The following is a 23,606-nucleotide window of genomic DNA, read 5'->3' as shown; positions in this document are numbered from 1 at the left end:
GGGAATTTGATGGCAGCCTTCAACTACCTGAATGGGGATTACAAAGAGGATGGAGAGAGGCTGTTCTCAGTGGTGACAGATTACAGAATGAACAGCAATGGTCTCAAGCAACAGTGTGAGAGGACTAGGTTGGATATTAGGAAAAACTATTTCACCAAGAGGGTAGAGAAGCACTGGAATGGGTTACCTACAGAGGCAGTGGAACCACCCTCTTTAGAGGTTTTTAAGTTCTCACGTAACAAATGATTTAGTTCTGGCTTGACTGGGATAATTTAGTTGGAACGGGTCCTGCTTTGAGCAGAGGTTGGACTTTGTGACCTCCTAAGGTCTCTTCCAACCCTATGATTAGCCAAGAAGGAAATCCATACTCCTGGGATACCTACACTCTGATTGTCAGAACTTGGAACTGGATGACTGGAGATGGATCACTCAAACTGTCCCATTTATTCCCCCAAAGCATCCGACACAGACCACTGTTGGAGGACAAAATACTGAGCTACATGGGCCACTGACTAGCCCCTATACTGCCATTCTTATGGTCTTATTATTTTTCATGTGGAACACAGGGCTGACGAGGGTAGGAGCAGTTTGCCTCAGTTTCCTATTTGTGAGGGATCCTAAAATGATGGATGGATGGTCAAGCCAAATGCACATCGGTAGCATTGCAATCTGGATCCCTGAGACAAACCACTGCTCAGGTTTCTACCTGCCAATAACACTGCAGGGAGAAACTCGCTTACCCTAGCTGGGCCAGATCTCACTGTCACTGCCTTGTACATTGGCGCTGAAACTCAGTGAGAGGCAGGAATGGGAGCAGCCTTCCAGTTGCATGCAGAGCAATGCCTCCTTATACCCCTGGGAGGATAGCAATTCCACAAGCCTCTGTCCTTTCCCACACATCACTTTAATTTCTTTGGCAAATTATTGCTTTGGTCGTTAAAACCAAGGCACAGATCCTTTTTTCTCTTTCTGTGGCTGACAAGTATATTGATAACTTCTCAACTTGTACCCGAAGGAAGAGACAGACATAAAAACATTCCACTGGTACTTCAGTTCAAGCTCCTTTCTCCCCTCATGCACAGAACCCAATAAAAGAGAGATAAGACTGACAAACCAAGAAGGAAATCTGAGAAGCAAGACACACAAGTACGTTTCTGGGCTTCTTCCTGGCCAGATTAACTCTTCTGGAGGTCCAGGGAGGGACCAAAAATGGGGGTCAGGATTTAGTGTGTGTGGGAGTAGGCTTGGGTGGTTAGGGCTCAGGAGCGGGCTAGACATGGGGGTTCGGGTGGTAGGGCTTGTTCAGGAATAGGCTGAGGATGGGTGGTCTGGGTGGGAGGAAGGGTGCAGGAGCCAGGTGGAGATGGAGGGATCGAGGCAGGAGGAAGGTTACAAAAACAGGCTGAGAGTGATGGTCTGGGCAGGAGGGGGCTAGAACAGGCTGGGGGTGGAATAGTCTGGGTGATGGAGCCCAGCCCAGGGAGCTGCAGCCCCTCTCCTGTAGCTGGGGGAATGGCAGTGGAAATATGCTCCCTGGAAAGCTTTTCTCACTTCCTCTCCGAGGCACTGCCCTCCTGTTGCTCTGATTGGCCAACGGAGGGGCAGTGCCTGGAAGAGAAATTCTCAGCAATCAGTAACATTTTCAATGTAAAAAAGCAGTCTTGTAGCACTTTAAAGACTAACAAAATGATTTAATAGGTGATGAGCTTTCATGGAACAGACCCACTTCTTCAGCTGTGGAAAGGATCTGTGCGAGTTTTGCATGTAGTTGATGGTTTTCCATTTCAAATGGCGAAATGTAGCACCTTGCATGGTGAGTAGTCACACAGAGGTAGCTGTAGAAAACAGAGAGTAAGCCGTGCTAGTCTATACACTATCAAAACAAAAAGCAGTCAAGTAGCACTTTAAAGACTAGCAAAATAGTTTGTTAGGTGAGCTTTCGTGGGACAGACCCACTTCTTCAGACCATAGCCAGACCAGAACAGACTCAATATTTAAGGCACAGAGAACCAAAAACAGTAAGCAAGGAGGACAAATCAGAAAAAGATAATCAAGGTGAGCAAATCAGAGAGCGGAGGGGTGCGGGGGGGAGGTCAAGAATTAGATTGAGCCAAGTATGCAGACGAGCCCCTATCGTGACTCAAAGTTCCCATCACGATTTAAACCATGTGTTAATGTGCCAAATTTGAATATAAAAGTCAGCTCGTCCACTTCTCTTTCCAAAACGGTGCGATAATTCCTCTTCAGTAACACACATACCTTTAGGTCATTGACAGAATGCCCCATTCCATTAAAATGTTGACTAACTGGTTTGTGGATCTGGAGTGTTTTGATGTCTCTTTTGTGCCCGCTGACCCTTTGTCTAAGGGAGTTAGACATCTGTCCAATATACAAAGCATCTGGGCATTGTTGGCACATGATGGCATATATGATGTTAATAGAGGAGCATGAGAAAGTGCCTGTGATTCTGTGAGTAACCTGGTTAGGTCCAGTGATGGTATTTTCAGAGAAGATATGTGGACAAAGCTGGCAGTGGGCTTTGTTGCAGGGAAAGGTTCCAGGACTGGTGTTCCTGGGGTATAGACTGTGGCTGTTAGCGAGGATCCTCATGAAGTTGGCAGATTGTAGGAGAGAACAGACATGTCACCCAGGGCCTTCTGGAGTGTAGCATCCAGATTAAGAATAGGTTGTAGGTCTTTAATAATTCGTTGCACCACTGGTCATCACCTACAGCCCCCAACTCAGACCACTGCCTCATTAGCATGCCGCCGGCTGCGGCTCTTAAAAATTGCTGTTTTTCGCTGCCATGCGGCTTGTCCAGATGGAAAGCAGATAGGAATAAGGGGATTTTGAAGTTCCCAGGGTCCTTTCAAAAAGGACCCTCGCTTGAACGAGCTGCATGGCAGCAAAAAGTGGTAATTTCAAAGAGCTGCAGCTGCCAGCATGCTAATGAGGCGCTGAATATGCATTTCACCCCCTCATTGGTAATCTTCGAAATGGTCACTTGCATGGCTATTTTGAAGATTTGGGCTAGTGTAGACATAGCCATGGAGGACAAGTAACAGTAGAGACAGATTAAACTGAACATTGAAGGTGTTCCTGTTGACTCTGGTACACCTTGCAAGGAGTAAGGGAAGTCAACAGGACTGTTTCTCCCATTGATATCCCACTGTGGGGACAACATCAAAGTCTGAATCAAGGTACCTCAAGGTACCTGAGAAGTTTCTGACATTTCCAGCCTTCTTGACAGCAAGCATAGGAGCAACAACAGAGAAGAAGATAGGACCCAATGCAGGGGTCTACAACTGAAATAGTGAGAAGAGCCATTTTTTCAAATTCCATTACAAAATCAATACTTCAAGAGCCGCAATGCACATGAATAGGAGACTGTCCTTAATAAAGAACATCAAACCGTATTTTGTCACCTCTAATTTAAGAAAAGTGCAAACACCCCCAGTTAGAAAGTTGTTACCCTATCTTTATCTGCCTCAACCCCCAAATCCACTCTCCCATCCCCAGGTTTAACCCACCTCAGTTGCCCTGCCCCAACCTGCCCAGTGAACCCGGACAATTGCCTGACCTGACCTGACCCACCTCCTCCCAACTTTTCAGGCCAGAAAGTGCCTGCAACAGCACGGCGGCACAGCTCCAGAAGAGGCAGGCATGGCCACCCCTCCTCCTGCACACTTCCCCCATGTGCATGGTCTGCCGTCCATTAAACTAATTCAATTTAGTTCCATTATTTCAGCTGGGGCAGCACAGGGAGCCACAAGAGGGGTCAGCAGCAGCTCTACGAGCTGTACATGGGTTTTTAAAGAGCCACATGCAGCTCCGGAGCTGCAGCTTGCTGACCCAACTCAATGGATTCCTCCTAGTCACCTTTTTTTTTCTTTTTTAAGCAAAGATCTGTCACACTGCCAGCTCCTTTCCCCCCTCTAGGAGCGGACAGGAAGGAGAAACTGCTATTGCTTCTCTCCCCTACCAGAAAAGAAAGGAAGTGGACCTCCTGTTCCCTCTCCCTTCCCAGGCATGGAGAAAACAAATAATCAGATTTCACATAAAATCTAGCCTTTGACATTATTAGAAATCTTCTAAAATGCAGGAAATTGAATAACCATTTAGATAGTTTCTCAGGAAGAACCCCCAAGTCCCCCAATTTTTTTTTAAACATAAGAAGCGCAGATTTTCCGTTCTGCATCAGCAAAAGCAGGACGGGGATGTGGCCCCGCCTAGTGCTGGACATTGCACGGGTGTACACGCCCAAGCACAAATAATTTGGTAGACTGGCAGTAAACTCAACTCCTCTCCAAATATATTTTTCCTCTTCATTCCCTGTTCCTCCTCTTGCCTGTATACACAATGACACAACACGATTTCAGCACGTGCAAGTGAGCCCTCTTCCCCGTCTGTGCTACCTGAGTGGCAATGAGTACTGCACACCAGCATGCAGCTTACCACTTGCACAAGCCCCTTGGAAACACAATCATTCCAGGTGCTCACACTGGTTTGCAGATTAAAGGTTTGGCGATAGCGAGAAGCAGCTGTGCAGGTTGGTCCAAGGTGGCCGGGCCAGGTCCTGCCATTCTGTTTACAAACACGTGGCGGTCTCAACGGGCAGAAGGGAGCACGAATTCAGGGTCACACCAGGGGACAACAGCCCTAGTCTCAGGGCTGTGATGTGCTCAGGTCCCGCGCCCCCAGCCAGGGGCAGCAGGGCGAGGGCTGCTCGGACAGCGGCACTGAGCCCAACGGCCCCTCACTGCGCTGCCAACTCAGCTTGAGGAGGGGCGGCTAAACCGCCGTCCGAGAAAACTGGGCGGGATGCGCAGGCGCGCGGCATTCTACTGGAGCCAGGCGCTCCCACCCCAGCGTTTGGTTTGATCCAACGGCTCGCAGGCGCCCTGAGCCCGACCGGGGGTGAGCTGCACCTCTGGCCCCCAGCAGGAGGAGACAGCTGAGGTCCGAAGCACCGAAGCTTCCCCGTTAAGGCGGGAAAAGGCGGTGAAGCCTAGATAACGGCTCAGCCCCACCTCCCAATCACGGCGATTGGCGCCGAAGACGGAGGCTGACCCCCCCCCCCCCAAATACGTGATAGGCAAGTCTGAGGGGGACTGTCCTCCAATGAAAGGGCACAATTCTCTCCGGAGGCGGAGCCACACGGTCTTCGGTCCAATGAGAGCGGAGACTCTCCGATGATGGACGGCCCGCTCTACCGGCGAGGTGCCCACCAGCCCTTTGTCCAATGAGCGAGTCGAGGCGGCATACACGGCATTGCCTTCATTCCCGTGATGCTTTGCAGCAAGCAGCCGCAGGCTCGTCGCGAGCGACTCCATCCGGGTCTCAGGCTCCGCTCCGGGTCAACCTGCAGCAGGTAATGGGGCTGCGGCACCACCGCCGCCATTGCCCGCAGGGGAGGCCCCAATAAAAGGCTCTGGGACGTCGGGACCTGGGCAGATTGGGGGCTGTTCTAGCAGCTAGAGGCCCGGCCGCAGGGAGCGAGGTGCCGCGCGGAAGGCGGCCCGTAGGGGAAGCAGTGCGGAGTCCTGGGGACGACGGGAGGTGCTGACTCCACATCAGGCAGCGATAGCAGCTACCTGCTCGAGGGCAGCAACCACTGCGCCATGTCCTCTTCTGGTGGCTTCCCGGGATGCGCGAGCGCGTGCGTGGGACGGGCTGAGCCCTGGCTCCTTTCCCGCCGACGGGAGCCTACAAGGCCATGGATTTCCGTGGCGTTGCTGCCACGGGCGGGGACTCTCGGCTATCTTACCCCGCTCTCGTTTCTATGCATTTCAGGTTTTTTGCATTGCCCCCCCCCGCCCACAACTAATGTAAAGTCCCGGAAGTGCCGCCCTCGGGCGCTGGTGATTGGCGCTATGGTTTCCATTCTCATAACTGATAGGTTGTGTGAGTGCTGGTATCGGCGGTTTGCGTCACTTCCGCTATCAAGTTTGTGGGTAGGGTAGACCTTGGCGGGGGGGAGAGAGTGCTATCTGCCCCCAGCCCCACCTCACCCTGAGAAACCCTCTGGACAGCGGTTCCTTAGCGGCTGCGGTAGCCATTGGTGTCTCGCAGCCTGTCTCGGGGAGACCGGTTCCTTAATGGCGTGGGGAGGCAGACGAGCCCAGCTGCGGATGCTCTCGAGCCCTCCGGGGAGCCCAGCATCCCCAGTGCCCTTGGCCGAAGTGGCTGGTGGCTGGCGGCTGTGGTGCGTCGGGAGGATGTGCTGGCTGCGGTCCATAGGCCGGAAGGGCAATTCACAGTGAGGTGGACTGACTGGGGAAGGGAGAAATCTTCGGGCCAGTGAGTTACGCTGCAGTGCCCTCTGAGCAAGTGACGACTGCTAACGTGTTTTGTCTCTTGGTTAGGCTTCAACAGATTTGACCAAAGACGTTTTGAGGCTTTGAAACCGCTGCTACACCCTGCAGGTATTGCCAACTGTCTCTTAGATTTAAAAGAGAGCTTCGGCAATAAGCGAAGGCTCCTTGAAGGGGACGAAAAGGTGTTGATGCTTCCAGAATGCATTGCATATTTAAGCACTAGCTTTTTGAAATATGTCTAGGATGCTGCTATTATGCATAGTGCTCATTATGTTACACGGCTATGAATGAACAACTTGAGATTGGAAACAGTTATCAATTGCATTATGTATTGCTTTTTAATTACCAGTGTATATTATACAATCTGTGGTTCATAGGTTGTGGGAACCTATATAGAACAGGCATTTGTACTATATTCAACTGCAGTGAGAGAGAGTTACCAATGTAATTCTGACTTGCTCAAGAATGAGAGCTAACTGACATCAGTGACAGGTATATCAGGCAATTATAAGTCTGATAAAATGGACTAATTTTTCTTTTCTGGAAGCTGTGGGAAGACAGAATTTCAAAATCATCAGACACTTATTGCACAGAGGCTACAAAAGATTGAGCCCAGGAGCAGAGTGCTGAGGAAGTACATTAGTGGAATTCAAGAACTAATTAGTGGGAGCTTGGTTTTTCAACTGGATATTGTACTTGAAAATGGGACTCTTCATGTTAGATGTCTTCTGGTAAATTTTGGAAGCTTTGTGAATGGTTAGGTTGGCAGAAACACTGAGTTTGGGGAGAGGCTGATAAGAAGTTCAGGGAGGGAAATACGGGTTTTTCTTTGGGTGGGGTGCTGAAATGGAATAGATAAAACATAAGGCATATTGCTATATATGAGAAGGTATAAGGAAGTATGAAGGAGAATGGCATTATTTGATTGATCTGTGCATATCTACACTGGGAATAAATACTTGATAGTGGACTTTTTGGTCTAGCAACGAGGTTATATGATCCAATGGGTGAAAGTTGAAGTAGACAAGAAAATCTTCTCATTTCAAGTCACAATTTGACAGTGAGGGTAATCAATCGACAACATTTACCGGTGGTTGTGGTGCATTCTCCATCACTAACAATTTTAATATCAAGCCTGTTATGTTAAAGACATGCATTTAGTGGGGAGAGTGTTATACCCTGCAACTAATGAGGTCAGACTGGATAATCACGATGTATTCTTCAGATCTTAGACTCTGTTCATCTTTGAAGCCAGTCTGAGGAAAAAGGTGAAGCCAAATAAACATTAAGTTGAAATAAAAAAGCAGTAAAGTAGCACTTTAAAGCCTAACAAAATTAATTTATTAGGTGAGCTTTCGTGGGACAGACCCACTTCTTCAGACCATAGCCATACCAGAACAGACTCAATATTTAAGGCATCGAGAACCAAAAATAGTAATCAAGGTTGACAAATCAGAAAAAAAATTATCAAGGTGAGCAAGTCAGAGAGTGGGAGGGGGAGTCCCACGGAAGCTCACCTAATAAATAATTTTGTTAGTCTTTAAAGTGTTACTTTACTGCTTTTTTGGTTTGATGGTATATAGACTAGCATGGCTTTCTTTCTGTTACTAATAAACATTAAGTTGAGTTTTTAAAAAGGGAGTTGACTGATTCACACATGTATTTAAATGCGAAGGTGTTCCAGGAGCCGAAGTGGCACACGGTACCTTTGATCCTGGCTAGTACTGTACTTATCAATTACATTTTTAGTTTAAGGGCTAGAGAGCAAAACAAAAATGTGCCAAGTAGGTCTTGCTATTAACGTGTATTAGGTTATCATAAAATCCTTGAATTCATGGTACATGCTATTAACATGCTACTAATGATTTTTTTGCACTGCTTAATCTTCAGATCTTGTTAAGGTTTTTTAATCTATTGTAAGTGTAAACTAATTCCCTCTGACTCAAGGTCATCATAACATCCTGTCCCTATTTATAACACATTTCTCTATGGGAAATTATATTCTAGGGAAAGTAGCTCTATTAAAAAGATTTTTTTTACCCAGTAAGTTTTGAGAAATAAATTAAAATACTGAAAAATTGCTGGCTGGATTATCTAGCAATCAGAAAATAAAACTAGGGTATAAATTTACATTTAATAAATAAAGAATAATTTTTAATAATCAGTCTTATCAAATCCTGGATTTGAGGTAGCATTTGTTGAGCAGAATTATGATTTTTTTTGTACTTCAGAAGCATTTCATAGTTTTATTGTTCTTGAACGTCTAATTCTTTACAGTAGAGGTGAATGTATTATAAAATCCCAAGTGTCCAGTAACCAGGACTTCACTTTTACAGATCTCCTTAACAAATGGTTCCAGTAGACAAATTTGGGTTGGTCTGAACTTCTCATACACAATTCGTTAGAATTAATTTTTGTGTAGTTTCACTTAGGTATAGTCTTCAGAGAATGCCACTTCAATTTCTCAGTTACTCAAATCTGATTACAATAAGGCTTACTGGAAGGGTGGTCCCATATCAGTTATTTAAAATACTCCATAGTGAAGGCCTTTCAAATCATAACTGAAAATTGATTGTTAGCTACAGATTGTACTTAACGTCTAGAATAGGATGATAAAAGTTTATCCTGAAACACGAGTTAGAATACCCATTAAAAGGAGCTTCTTAATTCTTTACAATATAATTTTATAGTATTTTTATTTTTACTGTGCTAATGAGCATTGTTTTTTTGTATTGGGTGTTAGATCTAAATTTTTAGATAGCAAACTATCTATATGAAGAATTTACAGATTAAGAGGTTGCATAGGTTACTTCAAAAGACTAAAATGTAATTATCTTTCATATGAGGATTGGAGAGAGTTAGTACAGTAGCTGAGCACGCTCATGATTTAGGAGATCAGTAGAAATTATCTTTGTTTTAGTTTCCATTTGACAAATGACTTCTAATTTTCCTTTTAAATGTTAACTAGTATTTGGAATATTCTTTTGTATTTGAAGTACCTTTAGAAAATGTATGAGACATATTCCAGGATCTGAAAAGTTAAATTGTTATGGATTGCTGCACCTTTATCTGAAAACAGAAGTCAGTGAGAGGCACCCGATTACCTTTATTACTCCCACTTAAACTTCGTGGCTTTTTTAAACCTTTAATTATTCAGTTTATATTGACACCTGAAATCAACATTAATACATGTGTGAGAGGACTGCTCTGTTAATGAGAACAATTGAACTGTTTTTCTCAAATGTTAATCCTGATAGACCAACATGGGGTGAAATAGAAGAACATAAGGATGCTTATGGACATCTTGTTACAATATCTTTGAAGAATGACACCTTAATTTTGATTTAGGTACAAGCCTTAATTCATGCTTGTTTAATTATATTTATTTCTTAGATAAGCCACTTTATGAAAAGTGTATCAGGTAGGGGATTAAATGCCAGAAAAAAGGGGAATAAAAAACTGTCACAGTAATAGTTCTGTGAATGACAGTTGTTCAGAATGCTGTAGTTTTCAGTTTCCTTAAAAAGGGGAAATGGCAAACATCTATTCAGTGGAAATCTGTATTAATATAGCAGTTGATTCAAACAGATGGTGAAATCAGCACTGTCCATGGTTTGTGTAAGAATTGGGCAACTATTAGGAGAGGTAATAGAAAAAATAGTGCTGTGTTCTGTACTTCTATTTCAGTTTTGGCATGTGTGTGTTTACAAACTAAAATGCCTGTTCCAGCATCAACACTGTATGCTCAACCTGGAATAAGATTGGTTCTCTCTGTACAAAAATGACCTGCCTGAAGGTGACTTTGATACAGCAGGCAAAACTAGATAGCCTCTACACCCTGTGTTTGTATGTGTTTCAGTCTTTGGAAATGGATAAATTCTTCCTTCCATTTTATAGGTTGAATTACTTCAAAGTTAAAGAAGCTGCTTTATTGGAGGAGACCTAGTACAGTGGTTTGAGCATTGGCCTGCTAAATCCAGCATTGTGAGTTCAGTCCTTGAGGGGTCCATTTATGGATCTGGGGCATAGATTAAAAAGAAAATTGTCAGGGATGGTGATATGTCTTGCCATGAGGTCAGGGGCCTGGACTTGATGACCTTTCAAGGTCTCTTTCAGCTTTATGAAATAGCTATATCTCCATACATTTATTTATATTTATTTTAAAATATAGTCCCAGAAATACAGAAGAATCTTGTTTGGTAACTTTCTAGCCAATTAATAGTATGAAAATTTCATTTATGCAGTTTTCCGTTGCTGTCCATTCATTTAAATGTTTGATTAGGCATACACAAACTATATTAAAAACACTTGGGCTGCAGAGTCAGATAGGTGGGTTAGGAAATAACACAGGTGTGCCATATGCCTTACAACCTTTAACTGCATCTTCTTTAGCTGCCCCTCTCCCCCTGCAGCCTGTTCAATGCTCAGAATTTGTTGGGGCAACAAATAGGCAACAGTGGGCAGCTGTGATTTTTCTAATTTTGTTGTTGTAAATCCTTTATCTCCAAACATGTCTAGTACTCCTTGTCAGTGTTCCTGCTGTTTTGTCCTTCCATGTCTGGAATAAATGTTATGTGCTCCAAGATATGTACAGTTGTGTACCACCCTTACAAACACATGCTGCTTTCAGTGGTTGGCTGTGGGCTTTCTGCTAGTCAGCTGGGCGTCACCTGAATCTCTCCTGAGTGGCCCTCCAAGTGCTCAACTGAAAGGGAATGATGGTCCCTCGCTTTGGCAGGTGTACCACTCAGTTCACAGAGACACAGAACTCATTAGATATTTCTGCTTCTTTCTAATTTCAGTGAATGGTTACCATGCAAAATGCTTTGACACAGTTACTTTTAACCAGAGTGAGATGATTTAATCATTGATTTAAATCAGATTTATACTTGGTCTCTTTGAAAATTTGTTCTATTGAAACTTCAGTTTGCAGTATGTGTAATTTAGCATATGAGTTTTAAAGGGCCACTAGTTGGAGGGTATTTTAAGTTGTACAAAATTACCACAGGAGAAACGTGTAAATTAATGTCCTGATCTCATAAAAACTGAAACAAATACCTAACTAATTTTGACTGTGTATAGTCCCATTGGCTTCATTGGGACTATTCAGTCTTGAAGTACAGTAAGATATTGGAGATCATGAGTCCAGAGTATGTGACTCTCACTCTTATGTGGCTGATCCCCGATTCATACAGTAATCCCTTGCTTTATGTGGCTTCACATTGCGCAAAACTCGCTTTAACGTGAGTTTTACCCAGTGTGAAGCTGCTGAGCACTTAGCATGCCTAGCTTCCCACAGCTGGCAGCAGGCAGCCAGGTGGGCTAAAACCCCCTTCCCCCCCCAATTCCCAGAGCGGCACAGCTGGTTCACCCCCATTAAAGCCGCAACCAGCTGAACCCCCCCCAAATCCCCAGCCCCCATGGCCTTAGCACACATGAGGCTCCCACCTCTGCGGCTCGAGCTCACTCCCTCGCATGCGGTGCTGCAGCTTCAACCCACGTGCAGGGCTGTGGCTCCCAGCCCCAGCATGCTGTGCAGGGCTCCACTTGCTCCCCCGCCACTCAATCACCCCACCCTGGTGCCCCCCCCCCCCGTTCATTCCCCCTGCCTGGCTCAACCTCTCCCCCCCCACAGCCCCAACTAACCCCCCCTTTTCCCCTGCACATGGGGCCCCGTCTCTCAGCTCCCGCCAGCATGTGCAGGGTCGCTAACCCCCCTGTCAGCTCAACCCACTCCACCCCCAGTTCATCTCCATTCAATCCTCCCTCCATCTAGCTCAAACATCTCACCCCCCCAGCCTCTGGGGATCCCTCTTTATCTTTGGGGACCTAGGCTCTTCTCTGTGCTTCGATGTCAGCATTGGCACAGACTACAGGACCTGGTACCATGTTGATGCGTATCCCATCTTCAGTGCTGACTCTGGTAACAGCTATTTCGGCACTGCCTACAACTGCTCTAGTACAGATCCCACCCAATTTGGCACTGGCAGCAGTGGCCCCCTTGGCAGCGCTGATGATTCAACCCTTAGCAGTCAAGTCAGCTCCTGTATTTATCCCAACACCAGGAGTGCAGTAGTCTTTACAGGGGCAACAGGACCCTCCAGGTACAGCTGGCACACTACCCTCCATCCTCTCATGATTCTCTTCACCTGATCTTCTTCTTGGTCATTTTCTGCACCAGCCTTTCAGGACAATAGGGAACTGCAGCAGCTGTTGCACAGAGTGGTACAAAGCCTGGGTGTCCAGGCTGAGGAGGTCATCAAGGATGCAGATTCCATAGTGGACATTCTCTCCTCTTCAGGACCATCCCACATTGCCTGTCCATCATCAAGACAATTACAGGGGCAATTACCTAGCAAGCTAGGGATAACGTGGCCCTGGGCAGGGCAGTACTCCAGTCAGCTCCTGGCTCCAACCCCACCTCCTAAAGTTGTGGCTTGTGAGTCACCTAATTGGAATGCACCTGAACAAGCCCTCAGAGGAAAAAATTACTCCTCTTTCATTCTGTGAGATACAGTGTTCATTTCAGTTTGAATACCAACCTTCTAGCCTTCTGTTGGCCTACTGGCAAGAAGGAATTGGGGGTTGGTGGGTCAGCAAGGCTATCGATTGAGCACCTTATCAGCCCCACTCTAGGGGGCTGACCTAATGGTTGCTGCTAGACAGGGGTGGCCAACACATGGCCCATGGGCCAGAATCTAGCCTGCAGAGCCTTTTAATCTGGCCAGCAGTGGCGCCATTTTGAAATAGGCTTTAAAGAGCCATTTGCTGTTGGTGCTGACTCCTTCTCTGGCTCCCTGCCATGTCAGGCTGAAATAATGGAACTCAATTTAATTGGTTTAATGACTGGCAGGGTGGTGGGAGGAATCCAGCCATTAAACCAATTAAATTGAGTCCTGTTATTTCAGTGTGGCAGGGAGCCACCCGCGCTGTAGGTGGGCTGGGGTGGAATTGTGCAGATGCACTGAGGAGGCAACAGTGGCCTGGCAAACGTGCAGTGAGGGGTAGCAGTGGTAGCCCCCAAAGCTCATGTGGGGGAAGGGAGGCTTGGCGCTGAGAGGGGTTAAGTCTGAGGGGCTTGGTTTGGTGTTAAAAGGGGTTAAGCCTGGGGACAGGGCAAGTGGAGGAGGTTGGTTGTTTATGAAGTGTTAGGGTGGTTCTTTCAAAAGCTTACAACTAAACACTAACCTAATACAGCTTTGAATCTTTACTGTGCAGAATAATGCAGTTTTTCCATTTAATTTGGTAGTTTATGCTTACATTACTGCACTGTATTTGCTTCCCCTCTCTATTGCTGCCTGATTTCATGCGTCTGGTTGCCCAATGACAAAAGGTTGGCCATCCCTGTGCTAGACAGAAATCTTCCTGCTTCTGTGCACATGCATGCACACACCTACTTGGAATGGACATGAAGAACAACACTTATGAGAGGTAAATTACCATTTTTTTTTCTTCTGGTGGCATGAAGTCTCTGTTATACTGGAACCTCCATAACCCAGTTGTCTGACCCTGGAACACCCATGGTTTGGACCCTGGCAGGGAAAGAAGGAAGCAGATCTGTCCACTGCTGCTCCTCCTCCCCCTCTGCCCCACCTTGCTGCCATTTCCCCAAATGGGGCATGGGGAACTTTGTCCAGAAGCCTCCTGCTGCCCCTGGCTTCCGGCTCCCGTGTCTGAGCTTGGAAGGTAGCAGTGTCTGGCTCCAGACTCCCAGGGACTCGGAGGAAGGAGGAGACCTCCTCTCCTAACTTATGCAAAATTTGAGCCCCCATTTAACTTAGGGTTGTACTGTATAGTAGGATGCCTTTATTCACTTCTGCTGACTGCTGCAGCTGGAGGGTGAAGTCTGAGACTTTGGGTAAGATTGTCCTGATTCACTGTCTGGTGAAGTTGTATGCAGGGGAGAAGCAGCACCTGATGACCATAGGCAACTCCCATTGGAGCAGTGTAATGAGTGGTAAACTTGCCCTTAGTGCCCGGTTTGTCCAACATGAAAATGATAGAATGGATTATTTTACCTTACTTAGTACAGTTCTATGCTACTTGACTTTTACAATTTTGACGATTAAGACCTATAGAACTTGCATTTCACTTTTTGCAGTGAATTTCTAAAATATAGTCTAAATGTGTCTAAACCACTAGTTGACTACCTATAGCAAAATTTACAGAGGTTTGCTTGTGTTGTAGATATTTCTTACTTACGCATCTCAAGCTGAGAGTAACTATCAATGTATCAGTATGAATTGAAAGACCAAACACACTCTCCTTTTTGTTACTGCAAGCTTTTAGTTTGCGTGCATTTCATAAACAAAGACTTCTGCTGTAAAGCTTCTTGGGGTTACTTTCTGGAACTTAAATTTGCTAAACTTCCAAACTAAAAAAAAGCCTCTCTAGTTCTTTCATCTAGTTGGGGGAAGAGGAAGTTAGCAGTTCCATATTGCACTTTTCCTTAACATGCCACAGTATTTCCAGTCAGGATGCTAACTCTCCTAGGAAGATGAACTTGGAATTAATAGAAACTTTTTTGGGAATTAAAATGAGTTAAGGTACTGGGTTTCTAGAAAGCAGAGAGAGCCTTTAAATAACTTCAGATCTCAGTTTACAAATTATAGTCCAAAAGAGATTTTGATTAAGAATAAATTTTACTAAGATTCAATCATTCTGAAAAAGTGCCCTTCAGTATTCTGACTGCATATTTCTTTTCAAACTAAACAGTATAATGTAAACATACGGTGCTTTTTACGTAATAATCTTCACTTCAAATGAAAGTTACCAGTGAGAGGTGTAGAATAACATTTATAGTTTAAAATGGCTAAGAAAATGAGTGATGATTGCCCTGCCATTCTTCTGTGCCAAGTTGTCACAGCTACCTCCCCCTCTTGTCTGGCTTGCTACGTGGTCAATGGTAAAATTAGGAGTGAATGTACCATGCTGGTATTTGAGATTTTCTTAATGTTAATAAAGTGCTCAGGACAGTGCTATAAAAACAGTTTTCATAGAATTTCTTTACTTCCTTATTCAGGTATGGTTTGTCTAACTATAAACAAAGTGCCTGTATGGGTAATGCGTTTTTATTACACGGTGCTGAAAGCAGCTACAGGCACTCTCATTTTAAGGAACAGCAAACTGTTTCAGTGGCAGAAGGTGATGGAGGGGAAATTATTTTCAGCCTAATTTCTTGTAACAATAGGAATTTTGTAGCTACAGGAATTTTGTAGCTACAGAAGTAAATCTAAGGCAGAGCATTGGTTGCTTTATTGTGGTTGCCAATATGTTGTCTTAAGAACATAAGAATGGCCATACTGGGTCAGACCAAAGGTCCACCCAGCCCAGCATCCCATCTGCCGACGGTGGCCAATGCCAGGTGCCCCAGAGAAGGAGAACAGAAGACAATGATCAAGTGATTTATCTCCTGCCATCCATCTCCTGCCCTTGTTCTGAAGGCTAGGGCACCATACTTTATCCCTGGCTAATAGCCATTTATGGACCTAACCTGCAAAAATTTATCGAGCTCTTTTTTAAACCCTAAGAGTCCTGGCCTTCACAGCGTCCTCGGGCAAGGAGTTCCACAGGTTGACTGCGCTGTGTGAAGAAAAATTTCCTTTTATTAGTTTTGAACCTACTACCCATCAATTTCATTTGGTGTCCCCTAGTTCTTGTATTATGGGAAAAGGTAAATAATTTTTCTATATTCACTTTCTCCACACCATTCATGATTTTTATATACCTCTATCATATCGCCCCTCAATCGCCTCTTTTCCAAACTGAAAAGTCCCAGTCTCTCTAGCCTCTCCCCATATGGGACCCGTTCCAAGCCCCTAATCATCTTAGTCGCCCTTTTCTGAACCTTTTCTAATGCCAATATATCTTTTTTGAGGTGAGGAGACCACATCTGCACACAGTACTCAAGATGTGGGCGTACCATAGTTTTATATAGGGGAAGTATGATATCTTTTGTCTTATTATCGATCCCTTTTTTAATAATTCCTAACATCCTATTTGCCTTACTAACTGCCGCTGCACACTGCGTGGATGTCTTCAGAGAACTATCCACTATAACTCCAAGATCCCTTTCCTGATCTGTCGTAGCTAAATTTGACCCCATCATGTAGTACGTGTAATTTGGGTTATTTTTTCCAACATGCATTACCTTACACTTACCCACATTAAATTTCATCTGCCATTTTGCTGCCCAATCACTCAGTTTGCTGAGATCTTTTTGTAGTTCTTCACAATCTGTTTTGGTTTTGACTGTCCTGAACAACTTGGTGTCATCTGCAAACTTTGCCACCTCACTGCTTACCTCATTTTCTAGATCATTGATGAACAAGTTGAACAGGATCGGTCCCAGGACTGACCCCTGGGGAACACCACTAGTTACCCTCCTCCATTGTGAAAATTTACCATTTATTCCCACCCTTTGTTTTCTGTCTTTTAACCAATTCCCGATCCATGAAAGGATCTTTCCTCCTATCCCATGACCACCTAATTTACATAAAAGCCTTTGGTGTGGGACCGTGTCAAAGGCTTTCTGGAAATCTAGGTATATTATGTCCACTGGGTGCCCCTTGTCCGCATGTTTATTAACCCCTTCAAAGAATTCTAATAGATTAGTTAGACACGACTTCCCTCTGCAGAAACCATGCTGACTTTTGCCCAACAATTCGTGCTCTTCTACGTGCCTTGCAATTTTATTCTTTACTAGTGTTTCTACTAATTTGCCTGGTACTGATGTTAAACTTATCGGTCTATAATTGCCAGGGTCTCCTCTAGAGCCTTTTTTAAATATTGGCGTTATATTGGCTGTCTTCCAGTCATTTGGTACCAAAGTGGATTTAAAGGATAGGTTACAAACCACTGTTAATAACTCCACAATTTCACATTTGAGTTCTTTCAGAACCCTTGGGTGAATACCGTCTGGTCCTGGAGACTTGTTACTATTCAGCTTATCAATTAACTCCAAAACCTCCTCTAATGTCACTTCAATCTGAGTGAGTTCCTCAGATTTGTCACCTAAAAAGGCTGTATTTAACATCTGTATTCTGTATTTTTAACATCTGTAACTTAACATCTGTATTTCAAAAATTATGAAAATGCCACCCTGGTTTCAACATTTACAATATGCACTTCTACAAGTGTCTTCATGTACTAATTGGACAATGGGCAGTAATCAGTTTTACTTACAGTTGGTGTGGTTTTGGTATGCTATGTTGCTGCCTTGTAGACACTTGTTAGCAACAATATTAGAAGCATTTAAAACTCTTTAACTTTGGAGTTTGAGGGTATAGGGTAGAAATTTAAACAAATCTGCTTTTGGAGATTTATTATTTGTCTTAGATTTCATTAAACTTATTGGAGTCACTGTCTCAGTGAATGACTGAGGACCAGCCAGGCCTGACCTGTCTGGCTCAGTCTCACATGTTTTGCTTTGCTGGACTGAGAGAGTGCCAGCAGACTTTGTCTCTTGAATATGCATTATCTTATACAGCTCTCTGCTCTGTTGGTGAACACTGATATGGAAAGGCAAAAAATCTCATGTAAAAGGATTTATGTTTCTGCATTTTTTTAAAAACTTGTGACTGCAGGGTTTTTGCCTCCTGAGCTTATCTAAAGCTGGCTTTGTACCGGAGCTGCTGTTCAAATTTATTTCTGTTTAGGAAATTGGAATCAATAGCTTATGCCCCTCTGTGGGATAGAATACTTTACTTTAATTTAAAAAAAAAAGCATATGGTTTAGTTAAGACAGGTCTGAGGTTTATGCTACTCAGTGGCAGAATCTGAAGAAAAATTCACTGAAATTTATTGCCAGTATTTGTACAAATGAAGGTTCCAGAGTACAGCAAGAGTTTTGGAACGTGTGGTGTGTTTGTTTTATAGGTTTGCTGTCCATAGAGAAATAATGTCATCTGCTTATATATAAAAGGTAGTGGATCAGTGGTTGTATTATTTTTTTTGAAAGGTTAACGTGATGGTAGCTATTCTGTTCAGGCTTTGAAGACTTACCTGTGCATCTTTAACTAGAATTGTGAAGAAAGTCTCAAATGTATAACATTTCAACTGCCTAAATATTTATTTCAGGTGGCTGTTTTCTAAAAATAAATCAGCTTTCCTCCCCATTCCCTGTTTTCAAGCTACCTGGCCAAGTATTTTAAATCATACAGATCTTCCTGGCAAGCATTTTGATTTAGTATTTTTCCCTCAAAACTTGTTCAACTGAAGTGTTAAAGTGGAAATTGGCTTTACATTTACATCAGTAGTACATCCTGTTTGCCCTTTTTAAAAATCAGTACTTTGTTTCTTTTGGAGAAGCAAGTTGCACTAATTTTATAGTACCTAAAGGGATGATAAAGATCAAAGATACATTATGCTGTATATCATATTAGTCTCTGCCACAAGGAACTTAACCTAAGATCTGCAGTAATAAATTGTTCACTGATATTTCTGTAAAGTAGCACTTTTCATGCTGTTAGATTTTAAATTAGCATTTAAATGCCATGCACTGAATCAGTTTAAATCATTGGGGTAGTTCATGGTATTACATTTTGTATTTGATCTAGATCAGTGTTTCTTAAATTACATTTTTTTAAAAACTTTTCATAGGTGTTCTGCATTAAAAATATTATTGTTTGGTGTTCAGTGGTCTCAAAGTTTAAGAAACACTGATCAAATTATAGGCATTAAGCCCTCTCACTAGTACAACTGGGAAAATTGATTGAAGACGGTCATGTTTTTTAGGCTTCACTGTTTCCACTAATTCAGAAGAGGACTAAGGGATGTAATTCTGTATGTAAGATTGCTGATAGTCTTTTTCTTTTACTTTCAGATTTGAGATTACATCTGTGGAAGAAGATTGCAATTTACCTAACATTTTTAAAGTACTGAGTTTTAGATACCTTTCTTGCTCTCCATCTTGCTGTCTATCCAGAGAGGAAAACTTGAGAGCCCCTATTGTTTGGTATAATTTTTAAGAAGTATGAGATCAAAAACTTGTATGAGTAAGCGTGCTTTGTGGTAAACCATCTGATACAGATGCTATCTTGCAGCTAATTTGTCTTTGGTAACATCGTTCCCTCTCCATCTGAAGAAGATATCTGCACTGTGGGATGAGGTAGTAGGTTGTATAGTTTTAGGGTCATACCCGCAACTGGGAGATAACTATACAATCTACTGTCTTTCCTAAAGCAGCAGAAAATCAGCAGTATCAGCTCTTTCACTTTAAAAGCTTAGAGAAGTTTTGAAGAACTGATAAATAGTTCAAAGGGCTTGTGGGCAGAGGAAGCACATCTGTAGCATGGCAGAATTGGTATGTCTAGATTTTGTTGATTCCAGAAAGTCAGTTTCTTTAGCAAAAATTCTTCTCTTTAGGGGGAGAAGAATAGATTTCATTATAACTGTGTACTGCATGTAAATCTGTTACATTTCAATCAAGCAAAAATACAGGTGGTGGTAATTGGTGCCATAAGATATAACTTGTTCAAAGTTAAATAACTGTGTGCAATTAAGCTATATTTCCTGAAAGTAGGCCAGTTAAATACACATTTCTCTATTGGAGTGAGGTAGTAGATTGTATAGTTGTAGGGTAGTTATTTTACCCTGTTCAGGAGATAACTATACAATCTATTGCCTTCCCCGAGGAGTAAAAACAATCTGCAGTTCCTTTGCATGCTAGTTGAGCATCCTGAGTGTATAGTTGGTGAATAAACTTTCTCTCATCTATAAAATGTCAAGTGAGTGGCTAGATTTACAACACTAATTACTGATGTGGCATGTGAACACATTGCATTTGGCTAGTGTGCTGCCTTTTTTCCCCAAAGGTGACTTGCTGATTTGTATATACAAATGCTCTTTCAAATGTGGTATGTTGCATCACTAATCGTGACTTAAATTGGTCATCAGCCATAAAACTTTAAAAATTCATGGTTGTCCTGACACCACAACTTCTGTGAGGTCTTAAATAGCATGTAGCCCCAGATGGCCAGTAAACTGTGATTTGGGAGAAAATTCTTTCAGCAGTACCATCTTGTGTGAACGCTTCCTTGTCTCATTTCTCCTCTATCCGCTCGGGAGGGAGACTTTGTTAGTATTTCAGCCTTTTGTTTATGCCTTTCTAAATGGAAGGGCGATCCTCTGATGCTGGTTTTAACCTTCTTGGGGTTTGAGCCTCCAAGCATAAGGGTGTGGACCCCCCCCCACCACCACACCTACTAAATCTGACCTGCTTACCACTTTTTTTAAAAATGGCAGATTCAAAATGTTGTTTCACTGCCTACAGCTCTTAAACCCCAACTTACTTATTGTATGGAGGAAGGAGTTACCTTGTAAGGGATCATTTTATGGCCTGACTGAACAAGTGGTGGTGAGCTTAATTAAGGTGAAACTGAAGCAGTGCATCAGTCAAGGCTTTTAGTCTAGAGCCAACTTTTGTAACTGACCTACTATTCCCACCTTAAACTATATTTGGCTTTATTTCACTATTTTTGGTATGTTATCTGGAAGTATAAATGAATGTAAAGGTCATAGCATGTAGATTTCTGAAAACAAATTCAAAAGAACTGATTTTACAATGCAGCTGCTATTAATTTTTCAGTTTAAGTCAAAACTGCAGAAGAAACAGTGGGCTCCTAGGAAGAAGTAGTTGCTTACATAGTTTTAGGGCAGGGATTTTGCTCACAAGAAGTTAACTATACAACCTGTTGCCTTTTTTAGGGTTTTATTATTACAACAGGCTCATCTTGGCTCACTCTAAACGTCTGCAGTTTTGATAAGTGAAGAAAAAAATTGTATAAGCAAAACCAATACTTAGTCATATTAAGTTTGAATCTGTTGCTGGCACGCTTAGTTTAATTCTAACACCCCTGTACATCACTAATCTCAAGGTTGCAGCAGTGTAATGCTGCTTTTGAGGACAAGCACTATTTGTTGTTTTGGTAAAAGTGAGTGGTGTAATACAGTCAAGTCTTTCTAGCCTTTCTCTCAGGATTAATTCTGACTTAGTTCTAGAAAATCTTAGCCTAAAGTATGAGAGAGGTAGCTGTGTTCATCTGTAGCTTCGAGAACAACAACAAGTCTTATAGCACCTTATAGACTAACATATTTTGGAGCATAAGCTTTTCTGGGCAAAGACCACGAAAGCCTAAAGTATTTTTATTAATTCAAGTGACAATGATCAGCAGTGAAGGATGTACTCGAGGTTTATGAAAAAGTCTCAGGCTTCTAATGATAGTTTCAGATGTTCACTCACATAAAAATATAAAATTTAAGCTGAGTTCTAAAGCCTGATTTTTATTGCTCATGGATATGTAGGCTATTAAGGAAGGAACTGTTACAAGCTTAAAAACTAGTGCTGAATGAATCACAAGTAGAAGAAGGAAGTTCAGTTGTACTTTCCTGTAAATGGATGAAAGTAGAAACTGTTCCATGATTATATTGTGGCTACATTGCATCATGTTGCGTGTTTTTTTTTGTTTTTTTTTTGCAGAACTTCAGACTGGTCTATATCTTGCAGGTGTGGAAGAGAGGTCCCCTTGTGTGTTACTTAAAGGCAGCCCACATTAATACTGTACCTTTAAGAATATTCACAGAATACATCATATACCTGTTTAAAAAAAAAAGCACCAAAAGATGCTGCTCTGAGCTGTACTGTATTGTCAGAACCAAGTTCAAGGGTTGTTTGCTTCCTCTGTTTTTAAATTTCAGTATGTCCTGAGGATTTTTCATGTGACTAATTATTCTTTCAGTTGTAGACCTAATAAACTTTAAACTGTTCTATGACTCTTTATTTTAGGGGAAGAGCACCTATATTTTCATAATGGGAGGTGGGGCTTACTTATTCAAGTACTGCTTTCTAAAGTCTAAATAGTGGTGGCATTACTGAAAGCATTTCAAAGGAATATATTTTTTAGATTAAATAAAGTACAAGTTAGATTACCATTAGTAAACAATTGGATATATACACTGAGGTTTATCACTACTTGAAAAGTCCCTGTAGCAGCCAGATACTTTACGTGCCTCCCCTCTCCCCCACTAATGACGTAACCCTTAAGCTCATCACTGCATGTTGCTCTAACAGAACATCTATCTCCCTGTTCATATTGAAAAGCTTTAGGGCCAAGTAGCATACCATGTGTTTTCCTTACGTAGTGCCTTCCACTTAATATAATAAAGCTTTGCTAAGCAACACCTGAACTGCAATTAAAATCAGATCATTAAAATGTTTTTTACAGGTTAAAGGAATAGGCTCTTAAAATACTTGTTTCATCACTTTCGGTCACCACGCCTACAATGCTGACATTGTCACAAGCCACAGCTGTAAAGCCCCTGTTGTGGGGGGGAAAAAAAGTAAAAAGAAGTTAGTGACATTGTAGTCAGGGCACTTGAGTTTGCGTTTTTTCAATTAATAGTTTAAATGCATAAAGTCTGTATTACTTCAGTGCAGGGCTAGAAGCACCAGCACCTATGTCAAACAACTCAGACAGTTATGCTAAACTTTCAGGCTGTATACCCTAGAGGGTTTTGTAGACAAAACTGGAGGAACATCCAAATTCCCAAGGCGTTCTGTCAACAGTAAATCAAGAGAAGGCATCACTTTTGCTGACAGTCTTAGCCTGTTCCCCATGAGGCATAACATCTTTGTCACCACAAAGCCAGTCTGGATATTCTAAGGGGCCCTCTGTCAACAGACAAAGCTTCTGGGACACCAGGCAGCCCTATCGGCTGTGCGTCCAGTTGGCCATTTTATTGTGCGCAGCTGGGCACTGCAGCTGCTCTCTGACAGCAGATTGGTCTTGTGATCTCCTGGGCAGTTTGGTGGTGATCTGTCAACAGATCTGTAATCCAGACGTAGTGTCTGAATGGGAGTGGAATAGAGCTACCCTGTTGCAGTAGCTGCCCCAGAGTTCAAATCCTGCAGCTACACAATCCAACATGACAAACAGCATCAAGACTGCTTTGGCCAAACCAACTGAAAAGTGAAGGAGTGACTTTTTTGAAGAATGCTTTACAGGAGAACTTGACTTCATAGAAGAAAATATGCAAAATACAAGAACGGTTCACTAGATTTTTTTTTAAATATCTAAAAGAAGGCCTAAATGGCTGAAGGCCATACAGCCCTAGAGTTCCCTGTTGTTCAAACAACTAAAGTACCTTGTTGGGAATAAAGTTAGTTTGGCCCCCTGCCCCATCTTCAGAGACGGCAGTAGTGACAAGCTGCTCCTGTTCTATGGCCAATGTTAGTTCAATACACTAAAAACTAAAGTATCCATGTTTTTGTAAGTGGAAGCAAGTTAACAC

General features: G+C 42.9%; 1 protein-coding gene and 2 long non-coding RNA genes across 7 annotated transcripts in view; 1 reads left to right on the top strand and 2 right to left on the bottom strand.

Annotated features, from left to right (window-relative positions):
* LOC142019150 (uncharacterized) overlaps positions 1-5,001 on the bottom strand; it is a 55,058-nt gene extending 50,057 nt beyond the window's left edge. The window contains exon 1 of the long non-coding RNA XR_012646999.1: positions 4,456-5,001. This is a non-coding gene — a long non-coding RNA (uncharacterized LOC142019150). The remainder of the gene's footprint in view (positions 1-4,455) is intronic.
* Positions 5,002-5,292: 291 nt separating this feature from the next.
* Positions 5,293-22,156, top strand: LOC142018786 (uncharacterized). Of its 4 annotated transcripts, XR_012646932.1 has the most exons (6): positions 5,296-5,371; positions 6,366-6,425; positions 10,215-10,301; positions 13,651-13,748; positions 19,141-19,312; positions 21,796-22,156. It is a non-coding gene; the product is annotated as an uncharacterized LOC142018786 (long non-coding RNA). The 4 variants fall into 4 exon arrangements; XR_012646933.1 differs by lacking the exon at positions 10,215-10,301; XR_012646934.1 differs by lacking the exons at positions 5,296-5,371; positions 10,215-10,301 and adding an exon at positions 6,224-6,264.
* FBXW12 (F-box and WD repeat domain containing 12) overlaps positions 21,580-23,606 on the bottom strand; it is a 29,656-nt gene continuing 27,629 nt past the window's right edge. For both annotated transcript variants that reach the window (XM_075004869.1, XM_075004870.1), the window contains exon 10: positions 21,580-22,634. In XM_075004869.1, coding sequence (XP_074860970.1) covers positions 22,535-22,634 — 100 coding nt within the window. In that variant the 3' untranslated portion in view covers positions 21,580-22,534. The remainder of the gene's footprint in view (positions 22,635-23,606) is intronic.

The sequence above is a fragment of the Carettochelys insculpta genome, chromosome 11, assembly GCF_033958435.1.
Source record: "Carettochelys insculpta isolate YL-2023 chromosome 11, ASM3395843v1, whole genome shotgun sequence".
Lineage (NCBI taxonomy): Eukaryota > Metazoa > Chordata > Testudines > Carettochelyidae > Carettochelys > Carettochelys insculpta.
Note: the sequence above shows the minus strand (reverse complement) of the source record. Positions and strands in the feature narration are given on the sequence as shown.